This window comes from Capsella rubella, unplaced genomic scaffold, assembly GCF_000375325.1.
Source record: "Capsella rubella cultivar Monte Gargano unplaced genomic scaffold, Caprub1_0 scaffold_7, whole genome shotgun sequence".
NCBI lineage: Eukaryota > Viridiplantae > Streptophyta > Magnoliopsida > Brassicales > Brassicaceae > Capsella > Capsella rubella.
This window is the reverse complement of record NW_006238917.1, coordinates 4,701,620-4,714,578: the sequence shown is the minus strand read 5'-3', so window position 1 is coordinate 4,714,578 and position 12,959 is coordinate 4,701,620. Positions and strand designations below refer to the sequence as shown.

General features: G+C 35.6%; 5 protein-coding genes across 5 annotated transcripts; 4 read left to right on the top strand and 1 right to left on the bottom strand.

Moving 5' to 3' along the window:
- The first annotated feature begins 591 nt into the window (after positions 1 to 591).
- LOC17878180 (protein ARABIDOPSIS THALIANA ANTHER 7) lies at positions 592 to 1,211 on the top strand. The gene is made up of 3 exons (XM_023778008.1): positions 592 to 810; positions 907 to 1,063; positions 1,174 to 1,211. The coding sequence occupies exons 1-3, from the start codon at positions 592 to 594 to the stop codon at positions 1,209 to 1,211; spliced, it is 414 nt and encodes a 137-aa protein (XP_023633776.1).
- Positions 1,212 to 2,326: 1,115 nt separating this feature from the next.
- Positions 2,327 to 2,754, top strand: LOC17879741 (protein ARABIDOPSIS THALIANA ANTHER 7). Its single transcript, XM_006285471.1, has 2 exons — positions 2,327 to 2,506; positions 2,599 to 2,754. The coding sequence occupies exons 1-2, from the start codon at positions 2,327 to 2,329 to the stop codon at positions 2,752 to 2,754; spliced, it is 336 nt and encodes a 111-aa protein (XP_006285533.1).
- A 1,775-nt stretch (positions 2,755 to 4,529) lies between these two features.
- Positions 4,530 to 6,575, top strand: LOC17879541 (probable protein phosphatase 2C 58). Its single transcript, XM_023777995.1, has 5 exons — positions 4,530 to 4,804; positions 5,296 to 5,544; positions 5,637 to 5,913; positions 5,998 to 6,152; positions 6,252 to 6,575. Exons 1-5 carry the CDS (start codon positions 4,772 to 4,774, stop codon positions 6,387 to 6,389), a joined length of 852 nt encoding a protein of 283 aa, XP_023633763.1. The 5' UTR covers positions 4,530 to 4,771; the 3' UTR covers positions 6,390 to 6,575.
- On the bottom strand, positions 6,497 to 7,222 carry LOC17878283. The gene is made up of 2 exons (XM_006284973.2): positions 6,741 to 7,222; positions 6,497 to 6,645 (listed from the first exon to the last, which is right to left on the bottom strand). Coding segments are annotated over exons 1-2 (342 nt in total). The 5' UTR covers positions 7,081 to 7,222; the 3' UTR covers positions 6,497 to 6,643.
- Positions 7,223 to 8,931: 1,709 nt separating this feature from the next.
- LOC17877612 (S-alkyl-thiohydroximate lyase SUR1) lies at positions 8,932 to 12,086 on the top strand. Its single transcript, XM_006286216.2, has 8 exons — positions 8,932 to 9,151; positions 9,307 to 9,754; positions 10,011 to 10,350; positions 10,439 to 10,657; positions 10,830 to 10,889; positions 11,003 to 11,158; positions 11,423 to 11,516; positions 11,602 to 12,086. Exons 2-8 carry the CDS (start codon positions 9,399 to 9,401, stop codon positions 11,724 to 11,726), a joined length of 1,350 nt encoding a protein of 449 aa, XP_006286278.1. The 5' UTR covers positions 8,932 to 9,151; positions 9,307 to 9,398; the 3' UTR covers positions 11,727 to 12,086.
- The last annotated feature ends 873 nt before the right edge of the window (positions 12,087 to 12,959 follow it).

Sequence of the window (12,959 nt, the reverse complement as noted above, 5' to 3'; positions counted from 1 at the left end):
TGAAAAATTGAATGTAACGTAGTCAGGAAGCAAGAAAGGTAGCTAAATCTTTTATCCTTTTCAGACGGACAAAACTTTACAGACAATTACGAACTTGTTATCCAAAAATTGTCGGAGTTCTACATTCCAAAAGATACGCATTTTATGAGACCAGATTACAGACAATATATAATATCGGCTCATGTATCAGATAACAAGACACATCACATATGGCATGCGATATAAATAAACCAATCACATGCAATAAACCTACAAAAAAACTAAATTAAAGATATATACATATAATCTGTTTTTCTTTTTTTGGGGGGGGGGGGGGGGCAAATGAAGATATAGCTTTAGCAAAAAAATTGAAGATATAAATAGAATGTTACACATAATATTTCAAGAAAACTGAAAGAGAACTCAACTGGAATTAATCCGAGTAAAAAGGAAACATGAGAAGTACATGAGTTCATTAATTAAACCAACCATATGTAATAAACTCCGAAGAAACAAATTGATTGCTATATATTTATATGCAGATATAGTGTGATCGCACACTAATCATCTCAATATCCCACGTTCGCTAGTGATACTCAGTTAAACAGATCAATGAAGATACATCATGCCATATTGGTCGTGGCGTTCTTGGTCCTGATGAAGACCGCTGTATCACAGTCACAGGACAACGATCCGATGGCGTTGTGCAGGGACGTATTCGTGAGTTTCATGCCGTGCATGGGCTTCGTCGAAGGAATATTCCAGCAACCTTCTCCAGAATGCTGCAGAGGCGTGAGCCACTTGAACAACGTCGTCAAATTCACGGCTCCAGTTATATCACTCTCTTTCTCGATTATTTTGGTTTCTTCTTAATTTCACCACTAATTAATTAATTATTAATTAAGTACTTTGTAAAATATTACGTAGGGATCGAGACAGGGGAATGGAGAGCTAGAGAGAGTGTGTATATGCGTAGAGATAATGGGAAATGCTAATCATCTTCCATTTCTCCCAAGCGCCATTAACAACCTTCCTCTCCGTTGTTCTCTTACTCTCAGCTTTCCCATCTCCGTTGCTATGGACTGTTCTCAGTTATTTCCATTCTCAGTCTTTTCCTACCTAACATGTCATTATTACGTTTTTCCCTAAGCTTAAAGAGCTTATTAACTTGTTCTTTTTTTTTTTTGGTTACAGGTTCGGAAACACCAAGAAACTCGACGCTGAAAGATTAAATTAATTACCAGGATATATATGTATGTGTGTGCGTGTATGAATATTGGAAAGAGAAGCCTTGTAACAGCTATCGGTTAAGTACGATATATGTACTCGCGGTTATTGTAATATAGTGCCTAGCTACTAGCTACTGTTACAAAAGTAAAATAGAGTTTAATTCCTTTAGGCGATTATATATGGATATATACATTTAATCAGGTGACTTTTATTTCTTATTTTTACTTTTTACCATAACCATTGTTATGGGAAAAGTGAGTATTGTCCCATTAAGCAACAAAATCATAAGTTGAAGCTTTAACGACCAAATTTAATTATTGTTCTCGCGACATTTAATTGATACGTACACTTTCCTTAACCAAAAGAACGATCATAACTAAATACGGATGGGTGGGACTATACATATCATAACGAAATATGGATGGGAAGCACTGATTGAAGAACCTATCTAGAACCTGTGGAGTCGAGAGGGAGTCCACGAAAGCTTACCAAAGCTTTGAGAACGTAAGAAGGAGACCAATTAGGACTGTGAATTATGAATCTGATGTAAAAGTCGTCGAGGTTGTTTTTGGGTCATGGCGATTTATTTCAGGAGGATGAGAACAAATTGAGTAATTATCCGAGATAGTCGCATTGAATACAAATACCCGAGTGAGTCCAGCTTTGAATACAAATACTATATGAATTACCCTTTAAACATTGACGAAAAAAATAAAATATTATTTATACATGATATCAAAATCATCCAATATTTGAAGAAGATACAATTCAGACAACAATGTTAGAAAATCACATATTCCTATCATAACTCCCAAGTCATAACATAAAAATATAAGACCTAACACAGTTTTAGTCTTTTAGATACCTTTCAAGCATACAAATAAAGTGGCGAAAAAAATAAAGACTGGTTAGGTCTAACAAATTAACCTATAGAAATGGCATGATTTCTTACGGAAGGAAGCACGAGAGTTACATGTTTCTTTGAACTAACCATATAAACTAATTAACTAATAAATATATATAGAGATTTGTGATGATATTACACGGATCATCTAATTACCTTCGCTAGTACTCGTCCTAATTCGTCCTAATATTAGCTTTAGAAAAATAACATAAGATGCATCGTGCTCTATTGCTTATGACACTAATCACGTCCGTGGTTTCCATGAATGAAGAAGAGCAGTGCAGGGACATATTCAGTAACTTCATTGACGTAATACCTAAGCAGCCCTCTCCACAGTACTGTAGAGGAGTGAGCCGCTGGGATAACGTCCTGAAGCTCACGTCTCCAATTACTGTAAATGATTCTACGTCTTTTTCATTTTTTTCCCCATCCTAATTTCTTGGTTCTTTGTTAAGCAGCGAGATAACAGAAGTTACTATATGTAGTTGCAAGGACTGGAGAAGAAAAGGGGCACGGGAGAGATAAGGGCACGGTGTGATTGCCCTGAATTAGAGGTAATTTGGAAAATAAGATGTGTACCTTGCCCACAAAACCCTGACTCAAATATAACCGAAGAGGATGAATCACATGTGTTGAGGTAAATGTTCGATATGGGGATGCATTTCAAGAATTATGATAGTTTCTTCTTAAATCAGTTATATCTTATAGTTTTGTAGTATTTCTTGTTATACTTTCGGTTATACACTATCTTAGTTTTCTAATTTGTATAGATATTGTCTTAATCAAAATCTAATAACAGAAGATATATATATTTCAGAAAATGATCCCACATGCTTGGGAACGTTTTGGACTTAAACGAAATTTTTATTCGTAGTCGAACTTTGATGATCTATCGTTTATATATTTCAATCAAAGCTAATCGTAGTTGTTCCTCGTAATTTCCATTTTTATCTAACAATCTTTTTTCCTTTTCTCTTCTCCTCTGTTCTCTCATCTCTGCCTCTAGAATACTTCAATTATTATTTCATTATCTTCACTCCCTTCGTTCCAATGTCTATGTTTCTGTCTGATAGTGGATATTACAGTTTTTGTTATAGTAGTTTTGGTCATCCATGTTTTATTTACTTAGTTTATTCAGTACTATTTAAACTAAAAATAAAACAGTGGGAGCTGTTATGATTTCCATATTTAATGATAAAATAGTTTTTGTCTTCCATTTAATCATTTCCTAATGACGGCTTAAATATTTTACCTACCACCAACTCTCTCTCGAACGTTTTCATCATATCCAAATTTACTACTCTTTAATTTATAGAAGCAAGTTGGTCCATAAGTCGTCCAAATTGACAAAGGCTTGACTCGAAGATAAGAACAATAGGTAAAAGCTTCTCCGATGTACTACTAACTAAAACAAATGTTAAAAACATATTAAAAAAAAAATTTCTAACAAATCAATAATGGATGACTAAACCAATCACTAACTCTTTGATTCCTATGTGCGTGTGATCATATCAATCACGAAATCGTTGATTTAGACAAATCAACAACTCTTTGACCCCTTGTTTATCTATGTGTGTGATTTTTAGCAAGATCTTTACCCTCTTCATGATAAAATTTGAATAAAGATTTTTGGGATAATAATTGACCTTTTGAAATAATAATGACCCATCTGAGTTTCAGCCACAATGAAACTATATTGGTATGTGATGTGATAATTCCGTCATATACATTAAGTTTTTTATTTATTTTTAACACATGATTATATTATTATTTGCTTGACGTGAAAAACCAATGTAAGATGTGGAAATATTTTGGATGGCTTATTCCGAAGGACGACGACGACGACGACCTGGAAGGAGCTAAGAAGAAGAGTCTCTGAAAGTGAATCTACTGAATGAGCCGACAACAATTTTTGGAGAATAAGAAAATGAAAACAGAAATATCCAAAGACGTTATGTAGTACACTAGTAGTACTTGATACATTAATTAACAGGAACAAAAATGTTATGCATCATCGCAACAAAATAAAAGGAAAAAAGACATCTTCACTAAACAAAGAGTTTAACTAATAAGGACAGTTGGGAATATTGTTGTACACGATTTTTCAACAGAAGTCTAGAGTTTTTTCTTTTTGTTTATTTTTAGGGGGAATTATGTAGAACACCATATCTAGAAAAATTAAAAAAAAAAAAAAGAAAGAATAATTGTGTTATGCAAATAAAATACAAACCCAAAATTATAAATCTTACTTTTATTTTGATAATTTAGATGTCTTAAACAAATACTATATACCAATCAGAAAAACTTTATTGCTATATTAAAAAGAAAAGAAAAGTAACGCAATACATATATGTAATTTCCAAGTGGGTGTGCAATAAAAACTTTAATTAAATGATAAAATAAGATAAGCTGAACAAAAAGGGAAGAAGAAAAGTCGTGGGAGAGAACGCGTCCGCATTGGAGGACGCAGCCGGGATAATAATGTTAACAGTCACCGAGCAGTTCATATTTCCTTTACATCAAAGTCAAAATCATTCATAAAACCCGAATCTTCTTCCTTCTTTCTCTCTATCTCCATTCGTGTTTGCATCATTCATTCATCACATATCCCACACAAACACACAGATACAAAGGAATCGTCTCAAGGCTTTCTCAGAAATGGCTGGCAGTAATATTCTCCATAAGATGAAGGTACGCTATTACTGGCTCTTGATTCTTCTTTGTTTGTGGTATTACTCTGATTGATCTGATCTCGTTTTTAGTTCATTGAATCTCTGCTTTGAATTGGAGAATCAGTTTATCTGTTGCTGGCTATTTCTCTATTAGCAAAGTTTGAAACTTTTTTGGGGGAATCAAACAAAGGTTGAAGTGAGTGAGTTAGTAAGATTAATGAATGCAGCTTCGAGCTTGACCCTTTAGAAATTTATGATCTTTGGCGTTTCCTGCTCATGGGTATAACTGAATCTGCCGAAATTGGTCACACCTGTTAGTTTTATTGATAAAAACTCAAACTTGATTAGGTGGCTTTGTAATCTGGGAAAAGATTCTGTTGTGCTTATGGTTTTTTAATGGGCTTGATGACTCAGAGAATTTGGTTTGAAGAATCTATAGATAGACAGTGTTTTTGAGTCTTTTGAGTGATTGCAGTATTAACTCTATTGTTTTGCTGTGTGAAATATTAGTTAAAGGCTGGGTTCTGTGGATCCGCTCCTGATATGGGAAGAGGCAAAAGCAAGATGTGGAAGAACATCACACATGGTTTTCACTGTGTGAAAGGCAAGTCTAGCCATCCTATGGAGGATTATGTAGTCTCCGAATTCAAGAAACTTGAAGGTCATGAATTGGGTTTGTTTGCCATCTTTGATGGTCACTTGGGGCATGATGTGGCCAAATACTTGCAAACTAATCTCTTTGACAACATTCTAAAAGAGGTAGATCTTTAATTTGGTTAACAAATCTCTTTGGAGGCTAAAAGGCGAATTCTTTGTGAATGATTCTGACTGATCCATTTGTGTATTTTCAGAAGGATTTTTGGACTGACACGGAGAATGCTATAAGGAATGCATACAGATCGACAGATGCCGTGATATTGCAGCAATCCCTTAAGCTTGGTAAAGGCGGATCAACGGCTGTAACGGGAATTCTAATTGATGGTCAAAAGCTAGTTGTTGCTAATGTTGGAGATTCAAGAGCAGTGATGTCTAAGAATGGTGTTGCGCATCAGCTCTCAGTCGATCATGAACCAAGCAAGGAGAAAAAAGAAATAGAGAAACGAGGTGGCTTTGTATCAAATATTCCAGGTAAAGCTACCTTAATTTGTTGTGACTAGTTACGCCTTCAGTTTCTTTGGAATAGCAGATGCTGATATATATTTAACGTTGCAGGGGATGTTCCACGAGTGGATGGACAGTTAGCGGTTGCGAGAGCGTTTGGAGATAAGAGCTTGAAGATACATCTGAGCTCAGAACCAGACATAACACACCAGGCAATTGATGATCACACTGAATTCATCCTTTTTGCCAGTGATGGTATTTGGAAGGTAAGTCTAACGACTCGGTATCTTGCCCTGGTTCTATCCGTGGATTAGCTAGCCAGTTTATGGACTTGTTCTAAGATGATGGTCGATGTTGAACTGCAGGTATTATCGAACCAAGAAGCAGTTGATGCGATCAAGAGTATCAAAGACCCGCATGCAGCCGCAAAGCATTTGATAGAGGAAGCCATATCTAAGAAGAGCAAAGATGACATCTCCTGTATCGTTGTAAAGTTGCACTAGTCTCTTTCAAAGTGTTTTTTTTTTTAGTTGTCTATAAATTACCGTCAAGTTCATAAGATAGAGATATATATGCTCAAGCTGTGTCTATAAAAAAAAAAACCCAGTAATGTGGTTTCCCAGAAGATGTAATATATTATGTAAGCATGATTTTCTTCACAAATGAATGAAAAATAAGAAATCGCGACAGCCTTTAAATACAAAAACAAGAGATACTATTCATCTGCAAATCGTGTCTTCTTTGAGTCTCCCCCATGCTCTGCAAAAACAGAGAACCAATAGACAAATTATACCGTCAGCCTTTTTCTACAAAATACTTGCAATGGCACTTACATATACTTTATTGAAACTTACAAGCGCATGTGTGGTCTTTAGACATGGGGAAGCCAGAGGTGAAATGGCACTGGTCAGAGAGAGCCAAAGCGTCTGGCCTGAGTGGTTTGATGGCTGTTGTCAGAAACTCCATACAACGGCAAATCCTTCGCCTCTCCTTGACATTATTACGGCGGCTACTGAACCAATGGCAGCACTCGGCGGTGGGAGGAGATTCCTGATGGACGAAGAACATTTTACACTGCTCCGTAATCACGTTCGCCACGTAAAGACACTCCGGAGGCCAAGGACGGTACAGTGCATCGGCGGCTGTGACTGCAACAAGAAGACACGTCATCGCAAACACTAGTTTCATCATCATACTAGCAGCCAATGCACTGTTTTTTTTGTTTGTGTGAGTTGGTCTTCGTTATGTTATATCTACCTAACAAACGTAATCGTGACGAGCAATCTTAAATACTTTTAACAGAAAATTCAACTTGGTAACGCATGCGAGAGTTTTAATGCTCTTCTTCGGTAGCGTGCGAGAGCTATTTAAAGAAGGGACCAAACGGGTGATTAAAGCGTTTCTCGTATTTAATCAAATCGACCCATTGGGCCGGTTGGTTAAGCCGCGTGCGACCTAACCTTTTGTAACTAATTTTCTTTTAGCCAATTTAAATTGATGAATAGAGAAAGTGAGTCATAGAGTGATGTAAATACAACAACGTAAATAAGGAATTAGGGACTTGATCAATTTGTGAGATGAGGGTCGGATGACTAAAGTTAAATTCAGTTTTTAAACATGCTAGTGTATGTGTGTGAAGTTTCTGAATTATAAATGAAAATAAAAATTAATATAGAAATAAATCTGAACTTTCTTACATATTTGTGAGTTTTTGATATGCATAAAAACATTTCACAAACTTGAGTAATTGTTGGGGGGGGGGGGGGGGGGGGGGGGGTGGTTCAAAACTAAAAGTTTTTGAATAATTGTGTCGTTCTAATTAAACAGCCGTTTACAAGAGAAAACGAAATTTGGTTTTCCCAATACTGTTTAACCGAAGTTTACGTTTAAATCATTCAACGAAGGGTGATGAGCAAAAAAAACTTTCTCTCTCTTAGCACACTCTTCATCTTTCAGAGAGAGAAAGGAAGATTTCCGTTTTACCGGATTTTTTTGTTTGTAAAATATTAGCTTTGTCGGTCCTCCTTCCGATTGTAAATCGGATCTTTTGTTCCGGTTTAAGTCCGGATGTGCTTTCTCGCATCTTGCGAGCTATTTTGATCTCATTCCATTTGTTTTAATCTCGTCGATTTACCGTTTTTACTCTTATTTCTCTTTGATTCTCCAGTTAATCGAGGAGTAATATCTTCATCACTTTCCTTTGCTCATGACTTTAGAGCAATCAAAAAACTACATCGGTAAATTGTGTGTAGTTGGTGATGGAGCTTCCCGGGAGTTGGTGATTCTTAGAGAGATTTGAAGAAGTTTTTCATGTAAGATCCGGTGGTTTTTGACGATTCTATGAACGGAATAGAGATCGACAGAAGGGAAAAAGTTTACTTGTCGCACCACAGTTAATTCAAGACAGACGATCGGAACTTGGCGACGCTTGACGAAAGTTAACGGTGGTTCTAAGATGATAAGACGCGTGGCTACGTGAAGGATCTAGCTTCTACACGTGTACCTCTGAATCATTATTGCTTGTTTTATCTATCTACCGGACCTTATTACTTCGAGGGCAATTATGATTTAGTTGGGCTGTTGATTTTCGTTTTAATCATGTAACTGTATCCCTTCTTTATTAGCCTGTTGGGCTTTTCTTAATGAAACCTTTGGCCGACAAAAAAAAAAAAAAAAAATCATTCAACGAAGTTTTAGGTTGTTTTTTTAATAAAAAACAAGCTTAAATTCTTATGTAAACACATGAAAAGACTAAAAATTACAGATCATGAAAGTACTCAGGATAATATCAATCAATTATACAGAAAAAGAATACGTTAGAATAGTGAGAACATCAATGTACCTCGTAACTTGAAATGGACCGACCACTGGGGGGATCCAGTTGTTTTTTCTCGTGGACATCAGAAACATTTTCGAATCTCTTAAATAGTTCCAATTTTTTCTGACAAAAACTACATTTCGTTCTGTAAAACAATGTATCAAAATGCGATTGCCAAAAAAAAAAAAACAATGTATCAAGATGCTCTGATCTCTCATGTAACCCAAAATCGAAAAAGAAAAAAACATCAGTAGCCATTCTTCTATCTCTCACCACTAGTACTAAAATATACATTTCATTTCACGTGTTTATCGTTCTTTTTTTTTGTAAATCAAAAGATCCTTTCGTCGGCAGTGGTAATTTCTTTTCAGAAAAAGAGACCATACCTAAAACAGGAGCTATATGAATGAGATTGCCCATTTCATATTGAATGTCATGAAGAGATAAGTACGTACCCATTTTTTTGTTTGTCAGAAATACGTACCCATTTCAAAATTGAATATAATGAAGAGTCAGAAGAGATCGAGATATATATATACCAATAAGCTTTGTGCATATATATGAAAATGATAAACTAATCTATCTTTCATCTTTTTTTTTAGTTTGGAACACAATGCATCTATGTAATATCATATGACTCTTCTTTCACAAAAGAAAAATTTTCAAACCAAGAGAAAGAAGTTCAATCGGAACGATGAGTCAACACAAGAACCTGTTCGTTCCTTCATTTAAAACTGATCAAGAAGAGGAAGACGTTGAACGCAAGACGACCGGAAACGGAGGCGGCATCGGTGGTGACGTCTGGAAGTTCAAAGGCAACAAAGCGGCCAAGGGAGCGGCTAATGTCTCAATGAAAGGTACCCTTACTAGGTTATTCGACTGCTGCAGCAAAGACGTTAACAAGACCATTTTGCCTCTGGGTCACGGCGACCCTTCCGTCTACCGTTGCTTTCAAACTTCCGTTGATGCTGAGGACGCGGTGGTTGAATCCTTACGGTCTGGCGCCGCCAACTCTTACGCCCCGGGGGTCGGTATTTTACCGGCCAGGAGGTAATTAGTTTCTAGCTATTTGTTTCCACATTAAATATATATTGTAAAGGTATCAATATACTGAACTGTATATGATGAAAAAGTTTAACGAATTTCTATATGTTTAGGTGATTATGTACTTATAAGTTATAACACAACTTATGCCTTGTGTTTGCATGTGCTTGTATATCCAGTGCTAGATTAATTTTCCAAATTTTATTACAATAATTCTATTATATTCACTGTAACATGTGAAACTATGCTCATATTAATTTAGGGCGGTTGCAAATTATCTGAACCGGGACCTTCCTCATAAGATGAAATCAGATGACATATTTATAACGGTGGGGTGTTGCCAAGGGATAGAGACAATGATCCATGCCCTCGCCCGACCCAAGGCCAATATCGTTCTCCCAACTCTAATTTATCCCCTATACCACAGTCACGCAATCCATAGCCTAGTCGAGATTCGCAAGTATAATCTCCTTCCCGATCTAGACTGGGAGATAGATCTTCAAGGCGTCGAGGCCATCGCAGATGAAAACACCATTGCCCTGGTGATAATTAATCCTCACAACCCATGTGGAAATGTCTACACATATGAACATCTAAAGAAGGTACGTGAATGACGCTATACTAACTTAGGATTTAGGAAACTATCTTTCAACAAAACTTTTGTTATGTACATTTTATTATGACATGTAGGTGGCTGAGATGGCGAGAAAGCTAGGAATAATGGTCATTTCTGATGAAGTTTATAACAAAACTATTTATGGTGAGAATAAATTTGTCCCCATGGGTATATTTTCATCTATTGCCCCTGTGGTTACACTCGGGTCCATATCCAAGGGATGGTTCGTTCCCGGCTGGCGAATTGGCTGGATCGCAATGAATGATCCTGACAACGTTTTCAAAACTACCGGGGTCAGTTTTATCTCTTAACCATCACAAGTTATTTGTAGTAAACATCGTCCTATTATATTGGACATGGGAAAACACTTTGTAGACCTGAGTATCTTTGAACATCAAACTGTTAGGATAGAAATATATGTTCTATATTCCTGTTCTAACACAAACAATACTTTGTTGTCAATAGGTCGTTGAATCCATCAAGGAACATCTCGACATAAGTCCAGATCCATCAACAATTCTACAGGTTTGGCTTATATGATACGTAATGTTCAGTGACACATGCATGCACAAAGATGCAATGACTTACGTGGTGTATATATGCAATAGAGCTAATGTGTTGCCATGTTTAATTTGAAGTTTGCACTTCCAAACATCTTGGAGAAGACAAAGAAAGATTTCTTCGACAAAAGTAACTTAATCCTGAGTCAAAACGTAGATTTGGCGTTCGATGCTCTCAAGGACATTCCTTGCCTCACCTGCCCCAAGAAACCCGAGTCGTGTACTTACTTAGTGGTACCAATTTCAACCTATCTTTAATTTACACACTTTTAGATATAAACGCAAACTAACAAATAAACCTTCTCTTTGTTTCGGCTATAATCTATATGCACGCCTAGAGATATATGATAGCGTTTGTATAAACTTTTATGTTAAACTATTATGTTACATATCCATGTGTTAACAAATGAAACTAACATCAGTAATAAGACCCTACAACAAAAATCACATATATAAGAGAATTTTCATTAAACCTAACGTAGATCATATATATTGCAGACAAAATTGGATATATCCCTCTTAGAAGACATCACGGATGATTTTGATTTCTGCATGAAGCTAGCCCGAGAGCAGAATCTCGTCCTTCTACCTGGTAATCAATATTATTTACACTGTAATCAATATTTCTATAAAATGTAAGGGACATATGGGCTGATTTGATTATGAACATAATGCAGGGGAGGTATTAGGACTAAAGAATTGGGTGAGATTCTCGATAGGAGTGGAGAGGTCGATGCTAGAAGACGCTTTCGTGAGGCTCAAAGGCTTCTACGCTCGCCATGTTAAAACACAACTCACTTAAAAGAGAACTCAGCATCAATAACACTATATATGTATTTTGTATTTCTCATGTTTCGTTTTCCTTTTGATTGTGTTTGAATCTTTAAGGTTAACTGTGTTCGTGTCAGCGTGTGAAAGCTGATACGTTGGAAGTCGGGACGTCGTTTTAGGCGGAGTATCAAAGAAACAGAAAAATGATGGCGCAAGCTTTTTCTTAAAGTAAAGAAGAAAAAAAGATGGTGGCGCAAGCCGCAATGGAGTATAATAAATTTTAAAATATTGGATTTGGGGTTGGTGATATAGAATATGTGAGTATAAAATATATATTTAAAATACAAATTCACAGTCAATTTCAGAAAAAGATATCTAAGTTTCAGTTTTATATTTACCCTAAAAGTTTTTAGAAAAAAAAAATTATTCATCAACCTTTATGATGCTTTTCGTAAATATTATGTCTATTTCAAAGTAATAATATTATTCATCTTTAATATAATATGATGTTGCAGCTTATACAGGAATGGAAAGATTAGTGCAATACTTAATCAAGTAATTTAAGAAAACGGTCATTTGTAAATACACCAAATTAATATTCTCACGTTTCATAAGTCGTCTTCTTCCAAAATTCTGTTTTTATTTCGAACGACGGCAATTTCACGTTAATAAAACATTTTTTTTATTATATTGGTCACGCACGTCATGTAAAGCTAATCATTCAAGGGTAATAGCAAAAAAAAAAAAAAAAAAAAAAAAAAAAAAAAATAGCAAAATACAACAACAGACGATTGGGAAATTAAGATATAGCAAAATATATAGCCATGCAGTTTCGGTTTCGGCGAAGTATTTGACTCTTGACCAAGTATTCATCAAGATGAACATAACGTGACGGAGTTAAAACAGAGTGGAAGTTTTATTTCCAGGAAGACCAAGTCGAAGACATGATGTTAGCAATTAAACGTATCCATTACTTATTGTTTATAGTAATATTATATTGTTAGCCATAATTATAAGGTGTAAGATTTAACATATCTGATAAATTATTATTTATATAAATTTTCCATATTTATTAGGTAACATATAAATTAGCACATTAATCAAGTATTGGATCACGATAATTATATGTATAATACATAATATATGAATTTAGCTTCAGTCGATATTCTGACTTATAAACAGAGTGGCTAAATAAATGTAACAGTGTGTTAATAGATCACTACACCTAGGCATGTCAATTAGGGCTAAAGCCCGCGAGCTAGTT

Bases quoted from the DNA above. Each gene is read 5' to 3' on its own strand.
- LOC17878180 (XM_023778008.1), top strand. From the start codon at position 592: ATGAAGATACATCATGCCATATTGGTCGTGGCGTTCTTGGTCCTGATG. The intron at 811-906 runs GTTATATCACTC...AATATTACGTAG, and splicing joins TCGTCAAATTCACGGCTCCA to GGATCGAGACAGGGGAATGG. The intron at 1,064-1,173 runs GTTCTCAGTTAT...TTTTGGTTACAG, and splicing joins CATCTCCGTTGCTATGGACT to GTTCGGAAACACCAAGAAAC.
- LOC17879741 (XM_006285471.1), top strand. From the start codon at position 2,327: ATGCATCGTGCTCTATTGCTTATGACACTAATCACGTCCGTGGTTTCC. The intron at 2,507-2,598 runs GTAAATGATTCT...TACTATATGTAG, and splicing joins AGCTCACGTCTCCAATTACT to TTGCAAGGACTGGAGAAGAA.
- LOC17879541 (XM_023777995.1), top strand. From the start codon at position 4,772: ATGGCTGGCAGTAATATTCTCCATAAGATGAAG. The intron at 5,545-5,636 runs GTAGATCTTTAA...GTGTATTTTCAG, and splicing joins TTGACAACATTCTAAAAGAG to AAGGATTTTTGGACTGACAC. The intron at 5,914-5,997 runs GTAAAGCTACCT...TTAACGTTGCAG, and splicing joins CTTTGTATCAAATATTCCAG to GGGATGTTCCACGAGTGGAT.
- LOC17878283 (XM_006284973.2), bottom strand. From the start codon at position 7,080: ATGATGATGAAACTAGTGTTTGCGATGACGTGTCTTCTTGTTGCAGTC.
- LOC17877612 (XM_006286216.2), top strand. From the start codon at position 9,399: ATGAGTCAACACAAGAACCTGTTCGTTCCTTCATTTAAAACTGATCAA. The intron at 10,890-11,002 runs GTTTGGCTTATA...TTTAATTTGAAG, and splicing joins ATCCATCAACAATTCTACAG to TTTGCACTTCCAAACATCTT. The intron at 11,159-11,422 runs GTACCAATTTCA...TATATATTGCAG, and splicing joins AGTCGTGTACTTACTTAGTG to ACAAAATTGGATATATCCCT.